Genomic DNA, 21,227 nt, shown 5'->3' on the forward strand with positions numbered 1-21,227 from the left:
CAGTTAACATACTGTCATTCTTTCTGTTCCATATTATTCCAAGAATTGTAAACGTGACTTCTTCTAGTATACTTAATATAATAGATTTAAATTTTTATATCAAGTCCTAGCTAGTGTGGGGTAGTGCCTACTTGTACACATTACTACAGTATTTTTTCAATATCTCCTTATTAGTCTTACACTGTTCAGTCGACCCTCACTATTCACAGACTCGCCTATTCGCAGATTTTCCCACGGACCTTATATACCCATTATTCACGGGAAATTTGCCTATTAGCTGTATTTTTCACTGTTTGTGAAAGGCTACAATAATTAAATATCTGGTTACACTATTAATGGTTCATTTTTTTTCACAGGCTGATGCTGATTTTTACTACCTAAGTGAGATTACAAAAGACTATATCCAATTAATTGGTGCTGTCAAGGCAAGTTAGATTTGTCTTTTTGTTGCATGTGATTTATTTATTGTGCTTTTGATTTTGAACACACTTACTATTTTTACTTAATTTTCAAATTCATTGTTATTATCTCAGTTGTACTTTAAATAGTGATCATGTTATTTTTATTTGCAGGACGTTTTTCATGAGCGTGTCAAGACATTCCAAACTTGGCAACATGCTCAGAGTATGTTGGCCAAGAAAAGAGAAGCTAAGGCCAAAGCAGAGTTGGCAGGACGGATGGATAAAGTTCAGCAAGCCCAGGAAGAGGTGGCAGAGGTCAGTATTAACCCTTAGCAGCTGGGGTAATAAATCTTTATGGAACCCCAGGCCGGCAAAACTTTGAGGTCGGTTAATTTAATAAAAACACATCAATGGAAAGCAGAAGATATGCAAATGCACATGGTGTAAGAAAAAAAATACAAAATTTTCCCTACCTTTCACAAGAAGTTGAAAATGACTATTTACAACCCGTTGTGGGGCCTCTTTTTACAAAACAGTTGTAAATTTTACGAAGTTATACATGATTTTCCTAATAAATACATTTATAACTGACTTACTATCATAAAAGATAAGAACTAAATCCAACATCAACCCCTTGGTATATTTATGAGCAAGCAAATTTACAAAAAGACATGATGTAAGACAAAAAAGCAGTGCATCCTCCTTGAAGTAAAGATTAAAACTAAGCCTTGAGCCACCATGTCCCTCATCTTAGCCAGTCCGAAAGTTGCCATTAGTGAATTTATGGGCTATAGAAGTAGTGGCACCTCTTTCCCGCCTGATTCCCCCAAATCAATGGTACATTATATTGTCACCATGAGTGAATCCGTTGTCCACCCAAAATATGTTATTGCTACTCATGTGAGCATATCTGTCCATTAAATGTTAAATTATCATTTTAGTCTAGTTCCTCTTTTATGAAAGATTTAATTAGTGTTTGTCTCAAGATTTCTTGTAATTGCCAGAATTTGATTTAAAAAGTCCATGCTTAGAGGCTTGTAATTTTGTCAGAACCCTCTATCTTGTTAGTGTAAGAATATATATTTTTTAGTAGCTTGAAAGTAGATGTACAATTTTAAAGCAACTGCTGAATATTGTATTTGTTGTATTAAAACCTATTACCTAAATGATTCATCATTTGTCAAAATTTCTCCATATGAAAGAGGAGCATTAGATTTTGTGCAAGCATGGACAGTTCCAGTGGTTTTCAGGTGTTAGTCTAGGTCATGTGACCTTTATTTATGTGCTATATCTATGCATTTTCCTGATTTTTGTTGGTAGCACTAGCAAATTTTGAAGGATTTTTTTTTTTCTCTCTCTCTCTCTGGTGTTTTTCTTCCGTTCTCAATTATAACTATTTACTTACTTTATGATTTTATTATAGTATTTGTTGTGGGGGGTGGCTCAGAGTTTGTTACACAAGTGTTTTGCTCTTTCTAACCTGTTACTTGGAAGGTTATGAAAAATCTAATACATTTAAGATTTAGATGTAGAAGTTTACCTTATGAAGTTTGAGTCTGGTTGATTTTGATATTTTGATTGCCAGGTTTTGGCAGACAAATATTAATTAATGGTTTTTTACAATTTTGTATTAATAAATTTTTTTTCTTTTAGTGGGAAGTGAAAGTGGAGAGAAGTCAAGAAGAATTTGATCGTATTTCTCGTGCCATCAAGAAAGAAGTAGACAGGTTTGATGTTGTGCGTGTTAAAGACTTTAAGGACATGCTAGTGAAGTACCTTGAAGCCCTCATGACATCACAGCAGCAGGTAATATTTTCATCTCTTTTCCATGAAATGTATTGTAAACTCTTTAGTTTAATGTCAGCGGAATTGTCTTTATAACTACATACTCCTTCCTCTCCATTTCTGTGTACACAAGCATTTCTCTTGTTGTTTTGCATTGCTTAGTATTATTAGTAGAAGTGCCATCCATTACGTTTATAGTGGTCAAGATGTTATACTTGTGAGTCTAAAAATGAAAAAGAAATACAATATTAGAAAAGAAATTGAGTTAGAGAGATTTTTTAGTGTCATTACAACAAAGTGTTGTTTGTTGATAAGGCTAACTTATGCCCAGGTTTCATAGTTAAAATTTGATCCTCTGGTGCCCCAGACTATAGATCCCCTTTTCATACTTTAGCCAGGATCTTTTACCCTGTCATAGTGACCAAATTTTATCTTCAGCATACTTAAGAGTTGATATTCCTCTTATATTTTAACATCATATGTGTAGGCAGAAATATAATTTCCTTTTTGGATCTACTGGGTCCTTACAAGAACTATTTCAGATGTGTCTGGTGGATGTATCTCAGTTGAAGGGTATGGTCCATGAAGCAAAAGCACTTTCTCCTTTGCATTGGCTTATTTTTATTTTGGGTGTGGATGTTGCATTTGTTCATATTACCAATAGGTTCTTTAAACCACATCATCACTGGAGTTGTGGCATTTTGTGGTTCCCTTGCTCTCGTCTTCAGTTCCTGGCAAATGTACAATGCTATTCATTTTGATCTGCTTCTAAGTACAAACTATTGTGCTGGCTATATAAAAGAAAATTATTAGAAACTTTACTCTTCATGTTATGACCATTTTTCTATTGAACTGTGGATTGACTTGATCTTATCATCCTCAATTCTCTCTGCTAACCTTTTGATATCTCAGTGAAGGGTCTTCCTCCCTCTTAAATTGCTATTCTGAAAACATATATTTAATGGGATTGTAGTGAACCAATGACCTATCTGCTTATTCTACTCTTAGTCTTCAATAGTAAGAGTAGATGTGATGGGGATCCTGCTGCATGGAACTTGGGCAGACTATTTTCAGTAGGTTTTATTGAAAATTTATTTTGTCAAAAGGTAAAATTGTTTTCTGAAGTCATTTAAATTAACAAAGTTGCATGATCCTTTCAAGTGAGCTCAGAAGATGCTTTAAATTGAGGAAAAATATTTCCATACAGTATTAAAATTACTCCTCATAGGAGAAGTACACCAAGCATTTTATTTCACTTTTTTCAACAGATCATCAAGGTTTGGGAGACGTTCATGCCTGAAGCCAAAGCCATTGCATAGTGTGCTTTATGAATAAAGTTACTGCATCTTCTGTCATGGCTGTGCAACATATATTTCGTCCTTTGTAACCAGGAAGGAATTTCTTCTCATTTTTATAACTTGGGATTAATACCTGTGATTTTAATTTTTTCCAAGCATTCCTGATAGATATATATATGTATGTAAAACTTTCATTCTGAATTGCAGATGACAAAAATTACATAATCTTTTTAAAAATTAGTTTTAACCAATTGTTTCGGTACATTATCTTTGGTGCTTAAAGAAACTAGTGATAATGGGGTTGCTGATTTTTGTGAAAGTATTCAGGAGAATGAATTGTTTGGATGAAAATAGATTACCATTCCATTTGCTTTATTTGTGTGGCATTAGGAAAATCCAAGATTACAGCTACCCTCTTGAGTGGTTGCAGTTTTAGAAAGATCTGAAATTTGTTCAGTATGTATATAATGAGTTACCAGATCTAAGGTGGGTTACAAAGGGATGAAGTAGCTGCATCATGTGTGTGTACAAACACACTGCAATTTTTTCAAAGCATAGATCATTACTTTATCAACATTATTTCATATAATCTTGCCACTATTTGCAAGTAACAGTAGTACATATATTAATATATTAAAGACTAGATGACTTTTACTATGTTTCTGTTACTGTAGTGATCTATGCTTAGAGAAATTTAAAAAAGAAAATATATTTGCTATCACTGCTTTATTATTTTCTCCAGAGTATGTAGGACTTAATTAATTTTTGTATGTAACACATATAAGTTTGCAGTCATAGTATTTACATTTTGAACATATCAGGTATCATATTTAGCTTTCAATACAATTACTTGAGTTAGCCTTCATGTTATGTGCCTATAATTTTTCTTGGACATGTCAAGTATTTTATCTCACTGATTTTTTTTTGTTACATGTACTACACATGAGCAGTTAGAAGGGTAGGGACACTTAAATTGTATTGTTTCAACCTTTATCAGTTTATGGCCTTAATTTTAGGGTAAGTTACAAAGAAGGTTATACATTTTTAAATAGTGTGGATATGTTTTTTTATACTTTGACAGTAATGGGGAAAAGTAGCAGGTGTTTGGTGATGTAACAGCAATTGCACATTTTCTGATTTAATGGTAGATACCTACAGTTGAAAATTTGAATTGAAAAGTTTAAAGATGTATTACTGTATGTAGATAAAGATCCTTCATGTATTGCAGCTGATTTGATGGGGAAGATGTTGGTAGTGATTCTTCATAACATTGTTGTACACAGGAAGTGCATATCACCAGATGCCAGTTTGAAAATTTAGTTTTTCATTGAACATTTGCTAAGGGCATAATGGATGCTGACAATTTGTTTACAAGTAATCAGACTTGCTCAAATGAATTTGGCCGATTTTGAGGTGAAGGTGCTATCAATTCACTTACTGGATAGTGAGATTCCATTTTAAAACCACTAAAAAGATATATAGGTATGCTAAGTAGAGTATTTAGCTTGAAAACTCTTGACATGTGCAAGTACTTTTGTTTTATTGTATGGTTATGTCAGTGAGGTAAGAATATTTGACATTTAATGCATGTACAGTTCATAGATAACTTGATTTAATATAGGCTATATTTCCCTCTAATGTAAACATTTAACTTGAGCACAGACCTGGAATTTTGAGACTTCTCTAATACAGTGATTTAGAGAATAGCCCAACATTCATCAGTTGTCTGAATAATAAGAGATAATTTATATTTGCTGTACAGTGTTGGATGTTTAAATAATAAAGGTTAATGATCAAGGGTATTACTAATTATATACACTAGTAAAGGCTAAGGCTTAAGAAAACTCTGCTTCCTTTAGTCATTTTATTACTTTTGCACTATACATTATGTTTAATGGTTATAGAATAACATTAAAATTTACAAATGATCACTTTTGTGGCAATGTGTTTACTGTATACCCACAACTGATGGGTAACAAAGATATGTACAATTAAGACATAAAACAAACACCCTTTTATTTCTGTAACAGGATGAAACGTCCTCATGACCAGCAGGATATATAAACTCCCATATCTTCCAGTCTCTTTACCCAATGGGAAATGGCACAGTTGGCTAGCTCCAGCATAAGTTAAAAATTATACTAAAGTAGCACATGCAAAACTCCCTTGGTCCGAGGTTGCCTTCACTTCATGATTACACTCCTTTTGCCACCACATCCATTTTATAGCCACCATAATTTCAGTTCTGGAAATCTCAACTGTTGTTGCCAACAGCAGAAAACACTGAATAAACTTGACATTCATGCTGTAATAAATTTTATGAAACTTAATAACATATGTATAATATATATGTGTATTTTATATATATATTACATCTTTAAACTTTCAAACCAAGCATTCATTCAGATGGCAAACTATCAGGTAATTGTCTGGGAATATAAGAAGATTGGTTTAGATTAATATATTAATATAATGCTATGCCAGAACTGGGAATTTTAATGACAAAGTCTTACTCCTGAATAGCTAAAATAAGTCTATAGTGGAGTGGTGACAGGTCCTACACGAAGAGGTACATCCATACCAATACTGTACTGTATACTATAGCAACTTCAAAATTCGGGTGTTGGTCCACAGTGGCTCAGCAGGACAGTAGCATTCAGCAACACAAAGGACTAGGAACGTAACTGACAAAGGAGATTTTTTTTTTTTACAATATTTGAACAAAGTACAACATTAATGAAAGAGCCGACTTGAGAAAGTCCCGTTCATGGGAGTTACACTGAAGTCAACTTGGAACTGTAGCATGTGGCTGGTTAGGAAACTGAAGCTACATACTGTACTTCCAAATTACCGTACACAAAAATGTCCTGCATATAAGTTTACCTTCTAAAACTGATGTACATTGGAAATTACAACCAAATAATATTGACAATACATTTTACAAATCACAAAATCAATTGTTAACCACATGGAATCTTAGTGGTGTACAACCTTACAATGAGGCTTCCCACATGCTACAGGAACCTTACCTGTTGATAATCAGCTCTAAACTGGAAAACAGTCTTATGTTTACAGAATGCCATACATCCTGTATCAAGACCTGTTCTGGCACTGGGCTATGGTGTCACAACACACGACCACCACAATCTTGTATTTACAGTACAGTACACTTTTGCTGATTGGTCATGTCAGATACCAAGTCCAGCCAGCTGAGGTTTGTGTTGCACACGCACACTGCCAATATTTCATATGAAAGTAAATAATATATAATTTTCAATAATCTTCTCTTCATTTACAATATTATACACATACATATATTTTGTGTTGCTATGCCAAGGTCCCTGACCAAAGCAGTCCAGGCCATTATCAGGTGTAGTTCAGTCGAGAGAGTTCGAGAGTCGTCTCCACTAGGATTTCAGGAAGGTGGTGCACATAGACACCTGTAAAATCACTTCCCAGTTCAAGAAGCCTCATCCAGGCTTTCTTGTGGATACATGCCACAAGGAAAAGGCAGCAATAGAGGCACACAGCTTAAATGTCCTGCGATGAGTGTAGAATGGGATTAGTGGGGAAGATGATACTCCCCCATATCCTCAGACTTATTGATCTCAGGTGGTAGTAACTTCATCACTGCCCTCATTCTCTCTACTCCCAACACCTTCACTACATACCTGCCCCACAGCAGAACCTTCACTTTCTCTGGAAGTACCTTCTGTCTGTTCTCCTCCACTTACAGCATCTTCAAATGTCTGAAAAAATAATAGCTCTAATTACTCTTAAAGATATAGAGGAGAAATTAAAAAGCATATAAGGTGTGGTAAACTGCACTCTTTCAATTACAATGCCTGACTTGTGAAACATTTGTTCATCTCTAACCACTATTTTTGGAAATTCAAGAAAGTTTTCCCTCGTAACAAAGTATTCATACAGTAATTTAAAAAGTAAATATTTCATAGCATTCCATGACAAGTTAGAAAATTGTTAAAACTTAATAAAAACAATTTGAGATATGGCAGCACTGGAATAACAACTTTGGGTTCTGAAGGGATGGTTTAACTTTGTTTTTGGAAAGAATGGAGCAGTTTATAGAGAAATATCACTAAACCAGTTCTAAATTGATGTCAAAAGAATTTTAGCATTTTTTCCATAAGTTTTTTATATGCAATAGCATCGACAAAGAAATTTATTGTACTTTTTCATAAAAAATAAAATTAAGAACCAATACTTGTTCCTATGAGGATAAAAACACTATGCCCTTCATATATGGAGTATCTTAAATGCTGCACCGACAATATACAGACTTAATGGGTACTGTTCTCACCCAACCCAAGTTGACCATTGTTCTTTTGGCTATGATACAGAGCAGACCTCTCTCTAGTGTCCTTTATTGTTAAAGTTTTCTAGCTATTCCTCTGGATTTTTGTGTGTAATTGTGAATAATACATTCTCCTTGTAGTCATTTAACCCTTAAACGCCGAGCCGGTATTTCCGAAAGTGTCTCCCGTATGCCGGCGGCGTTCGCGAGCGAGTGCAAAAGCGGAAAAAACTTTTTTTTCAAAAAAACACAGCACGCTTAAATTTCAAGATTAAAGAGTTCATTTTTGGCTCTCTTTTTTTGCCATTGCCTGAAGTTTAGTATGCAACCAACAGAAATTAAAAAAAATATCATTATCATATATAAATATTGGAATATATGACAGCACGAACAAAATTTCATATACAATTGTATACAAATCGCACTGTGAGCAAAACGGTTAAAGCTAATGAGTTAATTATTTTTTCGTTGTATTATACACTAAATTGCGATGATTTTGGTATATAACAAATTGTAAAACGATTAAAGCAACACAGAGAAAATATTATCACAATATGATGCATGAATTCGTAACTCGCAGACATAAAAAAAAGGTGTTTTAAAAAATTCCCCATAAGTCGAAATATTGTGCTAGAGACTTCCCGTTTGTTGCAAAATGAAGGTAATTGATTGAATATTACTAGACTGTGTTGTAGCTTACAATTGCAGTTTTCGACCATTTTGGTTGAGTTAAAGTTGACCGAAGATCGAATTTTTTCTATTTACTGTTATTTATATGAAAATATTTCAAAACTGATATAAGCTACAACCATGGGTTGTTTTTTGTTGTATTCTACATGAAATTGCGCACATTTTCATACATAAAACTTTATGTAACAGCTAATTTAAAATGATGCAAACATTACGACAATCGGACAAAAAAATTTATGATTTTTTTCCAGAAGAGTTGCCGCGCGGACGTGAGGAAAAAGTTTTTTTTTATAAATTCACCAAAATCGAAATACTTGTGCTAGAGACTTCCAATTCGTTGCAAAATAAAGATAAATGATTGAATATTACTAGAATGTAATAGTTTTAGCTTCAAATTGTGTTTTTTGACCATTTCTGTAGAGTCAAAGTTGACCGAAGATTGACATTTTGGCACTTATCGTTATTTATATGAAAATATTTCAAAACTGATAAAAGCTACAACCATGAGTTGTTTTTAGTTGTATTCTACATAAATGTGCACACATTTCTGTTTATAAAACTTTATGTAACGGCTAATATAAAACTTTGCAAACATTACGACAATCGGACGAAAAAATTTCAGATTTTTTCGGAAGAGTTACCGCGCAGACGTAAGGAAAAAGTTTTTTTCATAAATTCACCATAAATCAAATTATTGTGCTAGAGACTTCCAATTTGTTGTAAAATGAAGGTAAATGATTGAATATTACTAGAATATAAGAGTTTTAGCTTACAATTGCGTTTTTCGACCATTTCAGTAGAGTCAAAGTTGACCGAAGATTGAAATTTTGGCACTTATCGTTATTTATATGAAAATATTTCAAAACTGATAAAAGCTACAACCATGAGTTGTTTTTCGTTGTATTCTACATGAAATTGAGCACATTTTTATATATAAAACTCTATGTAACGGCTAATATAAAATGGTGCAAAAATGATGTCAAAGTGACAAAATAATTTCTGAGATGTGTCGCTGATGCTTTTTAGTGTGAGAAGAAAGAAATTCGCACAAAACAGCAGCTTGATCCGTAAACTCCCAGCATCCCTCAAGGTGAGAGATTCAAAAGTTTTCGCCAAGTAGGCCTATAATTATTTTTCCGCAAATTTAAAAAAAAAAACTTTTTTGCATCGACGTTTTGTACGTCAATTCGGCACCCAACAGACAATTTTCGTTGACGTTTAATACGTCCAATCGGTGTTTAAGGGTTAATGTTACATCTAGTCTTAGATCTACACCAGGTGTGTATTTCTTGCAAGGAAAAAGTGTTCTCATGATTCCTCTTATCCTGTATGGCCTTATCCAAAATAAGAGCATTGTGGGAAGAGGAATAGGAAGCCACACAAAAATGTTTCGTCTAGCAGAGATCCCACACTGAGTCCTTCCAGAACTTTCTCTCCACCTCCATCCATCTGGTTCAGACCAAAGATACTAAGCTGTCTGCAAAATGGGAAAATTCACAGATGAAGTTGAGACAACACCCCACTCCATCTAGCTCTACAAAGGGTGTGGACACCTCTCGGCCCTTTCCCCCCTTCTTCCCAAGTGAGCCTAAAAGAGGAGGTAGGGGTAAGAAAAGATGGGGTTCCTGAGGACATTGGCCCTCCCCCTCCACTAACTGGATGGCATGGTAGTAGCAGTCTTGAAAGGTGGATATGGACTTCCTTTCAAGGACCAATGGCCCCCTCCCCTGACTAGACTGCTACAGAAGTGAGTGATGAAGACTGTTTGGAGCAGGTCTCCACTTCTATAGCTACATCTCCCTAGTAAAGGAAGCTTTGGAGGATGGAGGTCCATCATAGATATCTTAGCACTGAACAGCTGCATCAAAGATACCCTTCATGATGGAAACTGCTTGTTCAGTGTTGCAATCAATGTCAAAGTGGGAGACTTCATAATCATCTAATAACACTATCTCCTGGCTACAGGAGGTTAATTTCCAGAGTTAACAAATTCCCCAGTACAGGCAGTAACCGGGTTACGATGGGGGTTCCGTTCTTGAGACGCGTTGTAAGCCGAAAATCGTCATAAGCTGGAAAAGCGTCATAAATTCTAAGAAAACCTTACTTTTAATGCTTTGGGTGCATTCAAAACTATGTAAAATGCACTCTTATAGCATTTTTCATCAAAAAAAGCTTCAAATATTGATTATTTTGCATTTTTGGTGCCATATTTCTTCTGCCAGATCAGCGTTGTAGGTGACATAACCCTGGAACATGTTTCATAACCCTGGAAACAATTTCTCATGAATATAATTGAAAAGCGCCTTAACCTCGGAATGTCGTAAGCCAAACCCGTCGTAACCCAGGGACTGCCTGTACTGCAGATGACCCTCCAATCCATGTACGAGCTCTCAACATCAGGGGTGTTGGGGGCCTCTTTCACCTTCAGGAAGAACTTCCCAGCCCAACAGGTAATGAGGGAAGCAGCCTGGCACCGTCAAGAGTATGTTCACCTCATTCTACCCAAGGGATGTCACCCACAGGTCTCTTGATACCTTTTTGTTAGGTGGTGGCAGCTCCACTAGTAAAATAATTACCAGAACTATCCAGGTGTGCCATGGCTCATTCAAGTACTTCGGCTAAACGTGCGTGGCTCTGAAGGGAAGAGGGGTGCGCGCACCGACCCTTTTTCTCTCTCACAACCCAGCTCAGGAACATTCATACTTTAGTACAACCCAGACCAGAATGAGTACAGGTAAGTGGCATTATGAGTGAGGCTTTCTACTAATCTACTAATTTCATCATCCAGCAGTTAATTTTATCAGTGTAAGTAATTTTAAGGATGTTGAAGGTAGGCTAGGCTAGTGTAAGTGTCTTGAGGCATGCTTAAGGTAGGCTAGGCTGTGATGTTCATTAGGAAAACAAAAGCAAAATCACGAAAAATTTCAAACTCGAAACCTTTCACTCAATGTTTACATGTAAATGGGTGATTGCCTAATAAATCTCCATAGCAACTTGACCAGCAGTGCAGGTTTAAGTTGCATTCTTTCCAAGAAAGATTTGTTTTGCTCATGAGAATTTGCCTAGAGTAAAAATTTACTTACATTACTCAAATTTTATTTCTAGGATCATATAGCTTTGAATACATAACTACAACATTATTCTGTGTGTATATTATGAATGTAAAAGCAAAATGAGTGCATTTATAGTACATTCCTGATTTTTATTCAAATGTTATTTTCTTCAGTGCTTGTCACAGGAAATGGAACAAATCTAATTGTATTTTTATTTAATCATGCACTGAAGACATGAATGCATATTTTCATTATTACTTTCTTATTTTATGCTAATTTAAATTGAATAAATAATATTGCACACCTGGCATAATCTTTTCATTTATGAACAATTTACCAACTAATTTTAAAAATAGAATTTTTATATGAAAGGCGAGTTTCAATGCTTCCATTATAATGTTCCTGTTTTTAATAATGTTCCTGTTTTTACTTTTATTTTGATATATATATTTGTAACTCACTACTGAGAATAACTTGACAACAAAAGGGTTATTTTTGACCTATGATATTACTGCTTCACAAGAGGTTTTTCAGAAACTAACTCTATCATAATAAGAGAAGCATCTGTAACTGTTCCAATACCATAAATTATTGATATTCTGGCCAAACATCAAGGGTTGACCTATAAACAATCATTTAGAGTAGAGAAGCACATTACAGTCCCCATTTGCTTTTTCCTTATAGTACTTAGTCACTGGATTAATATCTCTAAAGAATCATTTTCATTACCCTTAACGTAATCTTTACCTCTGGAACTATTTCTTCCTTGGAATCTTCACAATCCCTTGGGAGAAGGCTGTTAACCTTGGGCATTTCACTTCGACTCTCTGTGGTAAGAATAAATTGCTTTTAATTTGAGAGTATCATAAGTGTTACATATTAAATTTGACAACATAAAATATACAATCGCTGAGGCTCGATGAAAGCATAACTGCAAGACAAATGAAATACTATTTGTACAGAAATCTCATTGCCTGCTATATTTAGTAAGCACCATTCAAACCATCAGACTCAATAATACTAAATCTGCAGGGCATTTCAAATTACACTATTTGCAAAATACAAATTCTACAATGGTTCTCCTCGACTTCCAAATAAAAATATAAATGTATTATGCAGAATCTTGATGGTTTGAAAGTCAAATCAAAATAGCTTCAAGACTAAATATTACATAGTTTCTTGTGAAGGATCACAAGAAATTCAATGGTAAGTAAGGAAGGTTCAACAAATAAGCCTTTTATACTGTACATGGAAATATGGTTCAAGTATGCAATTATATGTTTCCACAATATAAATAACATAGGCAAGACACACAACATGTAACTAAATAAATGTAGGACAGATTTTAAAGAATTTAAAATTGACTACAAATACATAATAATGAATTAGAAGAAATGCAAGTCTACAGAACCATGAAAAAATGCATTTCCCAAGCCATAAGCAATTACTGTACACAGAATAATTTCATATACGTATTTGTGTATCATACTATACCTTCATCTGTGTCATGATGATCAGGTGTATCAGAGTGATCTGCTGTAGATGATGCTACTGACACAAAAGAGCTTGGTCGAGAGGTATGAGGTGAAGTAGCAACAGGTTGAGGTGCATCTGTAGATGATATTGTGGTGGTGGATGTTGGCGTATTTGAGTTTTGACGCATGTGCAACAAACGCAGCTGCTCTTTTGATGCCACTAATTCCTTACGCATACGTTCTCGCTCGTCATCGCGTTCAGAGATAAGATTCTGTAATACAGATATTTATTAATGGTGTGCAGTCAATGAAAGCCTTAGTTTTTTTTTGCTTTTTTTAGGCCTCTGCCTTTTTTTAATCTATACGTATATGTAAACAACACTTCTCCAGCACCAGAATTTCTTCTTTAACCTTGGATTATGGTTTAAGTGTGTGTGTACACACTTGTACTATCTATCCAGAAATTATGCATGTACCCCTGAACATTGTAAATGACATACAATAAAATATTAAAAATACAAAAGGTCCACATGCAATTTATAAAGTTGCATCCACATCTTCCTCTGGTTTAAGGGTTACTGCAATGTCATCTGCATAAAAAAGAAACTTCCCTATATCTAAAAATGTATCTGTTTTCACACTAGAATTGTCTGTAATATATTCAACAGCTATGAATATTGTTAAGAGAGATACTATCTAATTTTCAGTGGCTATAAGCGCCTTAGAAACTTAAGGGGCATGCCTACGCCATAGGCCCCCATCGTAAAGTAAATGACTGTTTCTACCTTCTGATATAACGATTTTGCTTCAAATTTTTGCCACTTATTCTACAACTAATAATGAAGTTTCTCTCATGTGGAAATTTAGAAATTTGACCTCTTAGTTCATTTGTTTTGCAGTTGGTAAAAAAACATGTCACTTCAAAAATTATTATGAAAAATTAAGTTGCACAGGAATGTAACTTTCTCGACGACAAAATAGAAAGTTTAATTGAATTTGGTTCAGTCTTCTTGGAGAAATAAGCATTTAATTTTGAAAAAAAAGTTAAGTTTTGAGAAAACAGCAAAAGAAAATGTTTGGACTTTCAAAAATCCTGTGAGAATCTGGACATCTATAGCAAGTTATCCCTATATCATTAAAACCTGTTTTCTCTGACACATCCCGTAAAGATAATGGGACAGACTTTTTTTTACATTTTTTTTTTACAATTTGTTGTTCACAGTGCCATACAAGCAATGAACAAAATTGTCCATGAACCTATCTCAATTTTTTTAAAGAATAACATTACTAAATATGTTTATTTACACACAAAACTGTCCAAAACGGTGTATAACTTACTTGGTCCTATCCTTAATTATTCATACAGTTTTTTACAAGTTTTTTTTTTTAAATTACAATTTGTGGTTCACAGTGATCGCACAAGTGATGAACAAAATTGTCAATAAACCCATTTTTTTTTTTTTTTTTTTTTTTTTTGCATTATTGCTTCAGGATATGTTTATTTAGATATAAAACAGTTGAAAACTGTTAATAACTAAAATTTGATCATTCCTCGAAATTCAATGGCTGGTACCCCTTAAATAATTGCCCGTAAACCCACTGCTTAACAAATGTTAAAGTTTTCATAAAAGAAATTAATCAAAGGAAATGGGACAATGATAAAGTTATAAAAGCTGCAATTACTGTACTACAAGTATATAAAATATTCTTTCAATAATTATTACACTTGAAACTGCAAACAAAATGAAATTTAGTTTTTGGATCTTTTGAATCAATGGATGAAATTTACTAGTAGTACTTTCAATTCCAATGTAACTTTCTCATGAAAAAGGTTATAACAATAGTTGTATACCTTCTGAAGATCTAAGAAGAGCATAATGATTTAACAATACTTTACAAAAACATGCTAAATTTGGTCTGAGTATGGCTGATGACTTCCATCAAGGGTCTCCAAAATTTTACAGAAACCTAACTGATTACATACATATGGTTATATCTTGAACGTTTAAGTATGTACAATACTAGTCAGGTGTGAAATAATTTTCTCCCTTAATTAGAGGCTAAAATAAATATATAAGCAGAAAGAACTCCAAGACTAGGTGTCGAGATTTAACTATCAAACATGTAGTAGTGAAAATTCCTGAAATACTGTAATATAACCCAGCAGACTCTGTTACACAAATTATAATAAAGTCTACATAGAAAATCATATCTGGTAAAATGGTAAAATAAAATCCCATATACAATACTTACTAATAGTGAAGTAAGCTGTTGATGCAATGATGTTGATATACTCATAAGCTTGGTCATTGGTGCCTGATACAGTGGTAGGTTGGCAGTTTTATTGGCACCATCATTACTGGCACGAGCAGCAATTATGTCTCCTTCACCAATATTGAGAGCTTCATTCAAAGTCTCTTGTAAACATTTGGCTTGGAACAAGGCAGCCAATACCAACTCTTTAGGTTCTTTATTCCCCACAGTGGGTTCACCTGCCATGTCCACCACATTTTCAAAATGTTCGTGCGGAATGTTTAAAATGTCAGCAATAATGTGTTGTTTTTCTTCTAATGCCTGGCGGATTTTCAAATCCTTTCGCCTTAAATGCTCTGTGGAAAAAAATATTAAGTTTATAAGAGATTACTAACTTAATAATTTCATACTGGCCAGTCAACTAGTAAATATATATAAGAGAAATAGGACACATTACTACTACATACTAAGAATACTTTTCCCATTAGCTAAGACCATACTAAATCCTGAAATATTTTAAAGAATGATATAAGTGTATGAAGTGTATACTGACATCAATAACTGTACAGGTAATGGGTAACTTTTTAATGGCAGTTATGTAATTTTTATCACTGACAACAGGATGTGAGAAAGAATAACTTTGGATACTGATTAAAGGCCAGCAGAATTTAGATTACACTACAAAAGCTAAGTGAAATTCAGATATGTAGTCCCAGGTACCTTGTATTTGTTCTTTTTTCTGAATGTTAATCTATACCTTACAAGGACAACTGTACAAAGGGTAATGTACTGTGTTCAAATTCTAGCTTGCTAAATACAGTAATAACAAGAAAAATGAATTTGTATAAAAAAAAACATAAAACATAAAGAACCTAAGACATTTGTTGTTTTAGCTGAATTTGGCTAACCTCCAAGCAAATAAAAAAAAAAGTGAATAGAAAACAAATAACTGTAGAGCATCGTGCTTAAAACTATACAGTATAGTAGTGTACTACCTATCAAATCTGCTAAAAAACTAAATGCTTAACATTACCTCTGTAAATGAATACATCTCCAGCCCTCCTACTATCATATACACAGGATACTGTGACAACAGCTGACTAAACTGGTGGCCAAGAATTAATAAATACTACTACTGTACTGCTGATCATTAACAATATAAAAATATCCCACTTTCTTTTATTCCAATGACATATCATGGCCATACCGTAAACGATTTATGAAAATGTGTGATATACGAAACCAGCATATTCTGAGCTGTTTTTAAAAAAATCTAATTCTAGTTCTTATAATGCATGTAATCTGACACATATAGCAGTGTACTTTGTATTCTATGTATAAGTTTTCTCATAAACTGCTAATATTTGCTTTTAAAAAGAGGAAAAATGAAGCTTTAGCTTTAAAACTTGATTAATTTACGAATGAATACCTCAATATCAACTGCATAAGTACACAAACACACCTACATGTATCAGAAGAAAGGAAATCCATAGGTTTGCAGCAATAAATGTACTTTAATGAAAATACCGCAACTGCCCAAGAAAAGAGATGAGCACAAACAGAGTTCATCACCTCATCACCATGCTCATAACCATGTTTCAAAGCTTGGGGCAGTTGTTTGTTTCTCATTGAAAAACTGTGAATTGAAATCACATGCAAATATAATACAGTATATGCATGGGTGGGAAAATTTTTGACTTGACATGCTCAACTGTTGTTTACTATAAGCAGTTAATATATAAAACTCAATAATAACAATAATAATAATAATAATATATTTAAATTTTTCTCAACTGCAGATAAAGTCTGTTTGCAAGTATGTATGAGTGTGTATGACTTGTTTTTTCACTATTTTACTTATAAAACTTATATTGATTTGTGTCTACACTACCATATGTTAATGTAAAAAAGACTAAAATATATGTACTATAAGTACTGCAAAGATACAACTCTCCCTAAGTACATTTGAACTAAACTTGAGGGATACTAAAAAAAAAAAATAATAAAGTAACCCATTCAGTGATTTTGTTAACACTGGACTAAAAACTTTGCTTTTCTATTATTTATCATAATCCTATTGTGATTCAAATTTCAATACTCTTCCTACAAAGTTGTACAAATTATTAAAAGACTAGGTGAAGAGCAATGTAAGAATCAACAATTAAGGTTGCTAGCACAAATGATTAGCACAAATAATCATTTCCTTCCAGCAAATTCAATCTGTGGTATTTATCATACAGGAACATTTTTTACCTAATGTTTTACATAAATAATTTCACACAGGATAAACTATAATAGTATGTAATTAAAACATTTCAGTAATAATGCCAGATTTTGACTGTCATAAAAGCCACAAGAGCTGAACTTAATTGAACTTGATTCTTACTGATACTATAATAGCAAATTCTTTAACAATGCTCTGTGTTATTGTTATATACCTAAGCATTCCCTATATGAAGAGTTTCTATATACACAACCTGACAAGATAAACATAACCCATTTAACACAGTACATTACTCTTTAATAATTTAATAATATTTTACGAACCTCCTGTTCCATCAATGTTAGTAAAACTATACCGATACAACCAACGTATACCAAAATAACCTATGAAGTTTTATAACTTTAAACTTTTTTATATATATACATCAATTACAATTTTTAATATATTTAATGTACAAGGTATAATTATCACTGAGTACAATTGTTAAAACAAAAACAAAATGTCTTTAATATGACCATCCATTAAGAACACCAGATGAAATACAAAACACATTTCCCTAATTATCTTCAAATTATAATTCCTATCTAAAACATAATCTTTTCTCCTGTAGGCCTGTTAATAAGAAAAATAATTGATAAGGAATAAATAACATACTAAACATGAAATTAAGAGATGCAATAGTTACAGAAAGTTATGCTTTTCTTAGGTTCATAAATAGACTGCTCACATAAAGCTTATATTTTTTTTGAAAGAGTCCTGAAATTCTAATAGAAATGAATAATATAATTATCTGTTATCTTTGTATTTGAAAACAATTAAATATTATACAGTAAATTTATTTGATGTGATCTCTTAGATGGCAAAAGCTGACGAGGGAAACCAATTACTATATAAATAGTACCATTTAAAGTACTATTGAGAAAACAAAATATTCTGTATTTTGAATGTACTGCTTTGACATTTAGCAAATGAAACAAAAAATTTTCACTTTCTAAAGAAAAAAAAAGGCAAAAATTAAAATAATTGCCTATATATTAAAATACTGATTAATGTAGCACTGTAAGTAAAAAGGAAAGCTGACCAATGCCCATGCCAAGATGCAAAGGGTTATTGTAATCTCATGCATATGTTAGCAGAAGGACCATGGGTAAGTTCTTAGGATCACACCATTAATTGGGAATCATTTAACATTGTAACAGAAGGTAATCAACAGAATGATGTTAATAAGAGAAATCTTGAAACGTCCAAAACCAATGAAAAATCCTGTATTCATACAAAGTACTAGCATGCTTGATACGAAATGTTGGTGGTTTGTGGACACTCCCTAATAGTACATGTCTACATTACTCCTCTAACTACAAAACAAGTGAAAACAACTAAGATATCTACAAACAGCCAATGAATTAAAAGGGCAACTAATATTACCAAAGAAAAATCAAACTGACTTGCCTTCCTTATGCTATTACTGAATTCCCTAAGATATTACATATAATAAAAGGGAGGGTTTACCTATAGGAGTGAGAACAGGCTCGGCAGAGAGGACCACTCCCTGTGAGACCTTCACCTCCGAGGGTTGGATGAGCGTCGGGCCCTCCACGATCTGGATGATCTGGACCTCTTGCAAGCGGCGGCCTGAGGCCGGACTACGGCCCGCTGAGGGAGAAGGGCCACCCGGGCCGCTACTGCTGCCACTCGCCCCGCCCACCTCTGCTGTCATTACCCAACATCAACCATCACCATTCAGCACCACTCACCATCACCTCTTGCACCACCACCTCAATTTACTCACTGCCTCTTTTTATAACTGAACTAGAGTACAATGCTAGACGTATAAGATTCTGGGGTTCTACAAAAGGGGTCTTACATAAAATAGTAACATGAACATTGTCATCTACCATGCAATTACAGTATAATAATTATAATGTTGAATGCTACAGTTTAAATATTAAATTCCTGCTTAATTTTCTTACAGGCAAAATGGAACTAACATGCTTTCATTGAGGGTACATTGGAAGGGAGGGTACATAACGGTTAAATCTTTAGCATCTGAACACTATATGTAAATAAGGCAGTGACACAAAGGGGAAATCCTACACTGAGGAAGGGTGCTAGTGGTGGAGAGTGAGTTGTGACCGAATACAAAAACAAAATCTTTTTTTTCTTAAGTGCACAGAGCAAGCTTGATAAATCCCAGTATAAAACAAGGCTTAATACACACTTCCAACCCCCTGCCATGCAATAAGCATAGGGTATGGTCATATTTAGGAGCCATGTGCATCATAGTACAGCAGCCTTATGAAGGAGAAGGTCAGTTTTACAGTGCTTAGATATGAATGCATGATTTTGGACTGTCTGAATAGTTTCCAATTATTTTTTTTTTCTAAATTACAGTGCAAATCAATAGAATGAGAAAAGTTCTGGGCATATCTAATTAAAAAAATGTGCAGTGTGAAGTACAGTATTAACTTTGTTTTTAATAATATACTTGAGCACTAAAAGTCTTATTTTCAAGCAGAGCAATGAAACCCATTACCAATCACTAGCATCCAGTCTGAAGGAGAGAATCAGGTATAGATTGATTTCTACTATACTTGTGAGAGAACAGAAAGGACAGACTGCCAAGAGTACAATCATTTTATTAACGGGTGTTTGCTATGACTTACCAGTTTTCTTGGATAAAGAATCTGCTGGAGATGACGGCTGTCCTGCAGTGGGGGCCGAGGTTGATGACGAGTCGTCACATTTTGCAAGCTGATCTTGACCCTTGGATTTACCATCGACCGATGCATCATTTGCACCGTCTGCTGCATCTCCCCCATCAATGTCTCCTCCATCATCACCACTGAAAGTCAACATATAAATTATAAGTGTTATCCACATCCACAATACAGATGAATTTTGGTAAGGGTGGTGGATTTCTTGTCCAAACTATCAACCTATACTTCACAATCTTACACCTGCCATTATCAAATAACATGAAATATGTCAAAATAGTTCATATAAAATCAAAATTAACTCTAAAAGAAATGACAATGAAAGCGATACGCTATTGTGTCAAACACAAAGCACTTACTCCCTAAGGGCATCAGCTGATGATGTAGGCTGATCATCAGAGTCTGGAAGTGGCGTTTGTGTGTGGGCCCTGCGATTTCGTCCATCTCGCGCTGTGTATGCTTCCTGTGCTTCCTGGATATGACGGAACCATCTGCAAAATTACAAAGAAAAAAAAACAAGATTAGCCAATGTCACTCACAGAAACATATGATTTACTAAAAAGTTAGCATACTCAGCTTAAAAAGCTGAAAGGCAGATATAGGCAGGATAGAAAAAAGGAATTATGTAACAGTTGTGACATACATAGTTATCAACCCTTTGCCTTTGATGCACAGAAAATTGCTGTCATCCTCATCATACCTCTAACTATATGTAATCCTTCCCAACAGGTTTCCATAGGAATTACGAAAACTGCTAGTCGTTCTAAGTGTTCATATTTTTTTAAAAAGTTCTTAGAAACAGAAAGAAAAGTTAGAAATTTATAGATATTGACTAATTGTAATGCATATTAATGGATGTTCTAACAAAAAACTATAGGAAAATTTACAGAAGAAGAGTAAAAATAATACAAAGAACAACAACAACTTGAAAAGGTAATATTTCCAAGACATCTATTATAACAGGCTAAAGACTCTAAATTGCATCACAAGGGATAACAGGGAGGAAAATAATGACATTT

The 21,227-nt window shown here is 33.9% G+C and overlaps 2 protein-coding genes across 19 annotated transcripts in view; one reads left to right on the plus strand and one right to left on the minus strand.

Annotated features, from left to right (window-relative positions):
• The window catches only part of LOC135216229 (sorting nexin-2-like), a 131,412-nt gene extending 126,131 nt beyond the window's left edge, over positions 1–5,281 (plus strand). Inside the window, 4 exon segments of the mRNA XM_064251380.1 lie at positions 357–425; positions 573–716; positions 2,055–2,207; positions 3,455–5,281. Coding sequence (XP_064107450.1) covers positions 357–425; positions 573–716; positions 2,055–2,207; positions 3,455–3,505 — 417 coding nt within the window. The 3' untranslated portion in view covers positions 3,506–5,281.
• Positions 5,282–5,334: 53 nt separating this feature from the next.
• The window catches only part of LOC135216228 (rho guanine nucleotide exchange factor 12-like), an 823,284-nt gene continuing 807,391 nt past the window's right edge, over positions 5,335–21,227 (minus strand). For 14 of the 18 annotated variants that reach the window (XM_064251362.1, XM_064251370.1, XM_064251361.1 and 11 more), the window contains 7 exons: positions 20,568–20,699; positions 20,158–20,336; positions 19,004–19,204; positions 15,271–15,626; positions 13,037–13,289; positions 12,272–12,369; positions 5,335–7,233 (listed from right to left, as the gene is read on the minus strand). In XM_064251362.1, coding sequence (XP_064107432.1) covers positions 7,093–7,233; positions 12,272–12,369; positions 13,037–13,289; positions 15,271–15,626; positions 19,004–19,204; positions 20,158–20,336; positions 20,568–20,699 — 1,360 coding nt within the window. In that variant the 3' untranslated portion in view covers positions 5,335–7,092. The remainder of the gene's footprint in view (positions 7,234–12,271; positions 12,370–13,036; positions 13,290–15,270; positions 15,627–19,003; positions 19,205–20,157; positions 20,337–20,567; positions 20,700–21,227) is intronic. The other 4 variants (XM_064251363.1, XM_064251365.1, XM_064251373.1 and 1 more) reach the window with 4 other exon arrangements.

This window comes from Macrobrachium nipponense, chromosome 6 (genome assembly GCF_015104395.2).
Source record: "Macrobrachium nipponense isolate FS-2020 chromosome 6, ASM1510439v2, whole genome shotgun sequence".
In the NCBI taxonomy this organism is placed as follows: Eukaryota; Metazoa; Arthropoda; class Malacostraca; order Decapoda; family Palaemonidae; genus Macrobrachium; species Macrobrachium nipponense.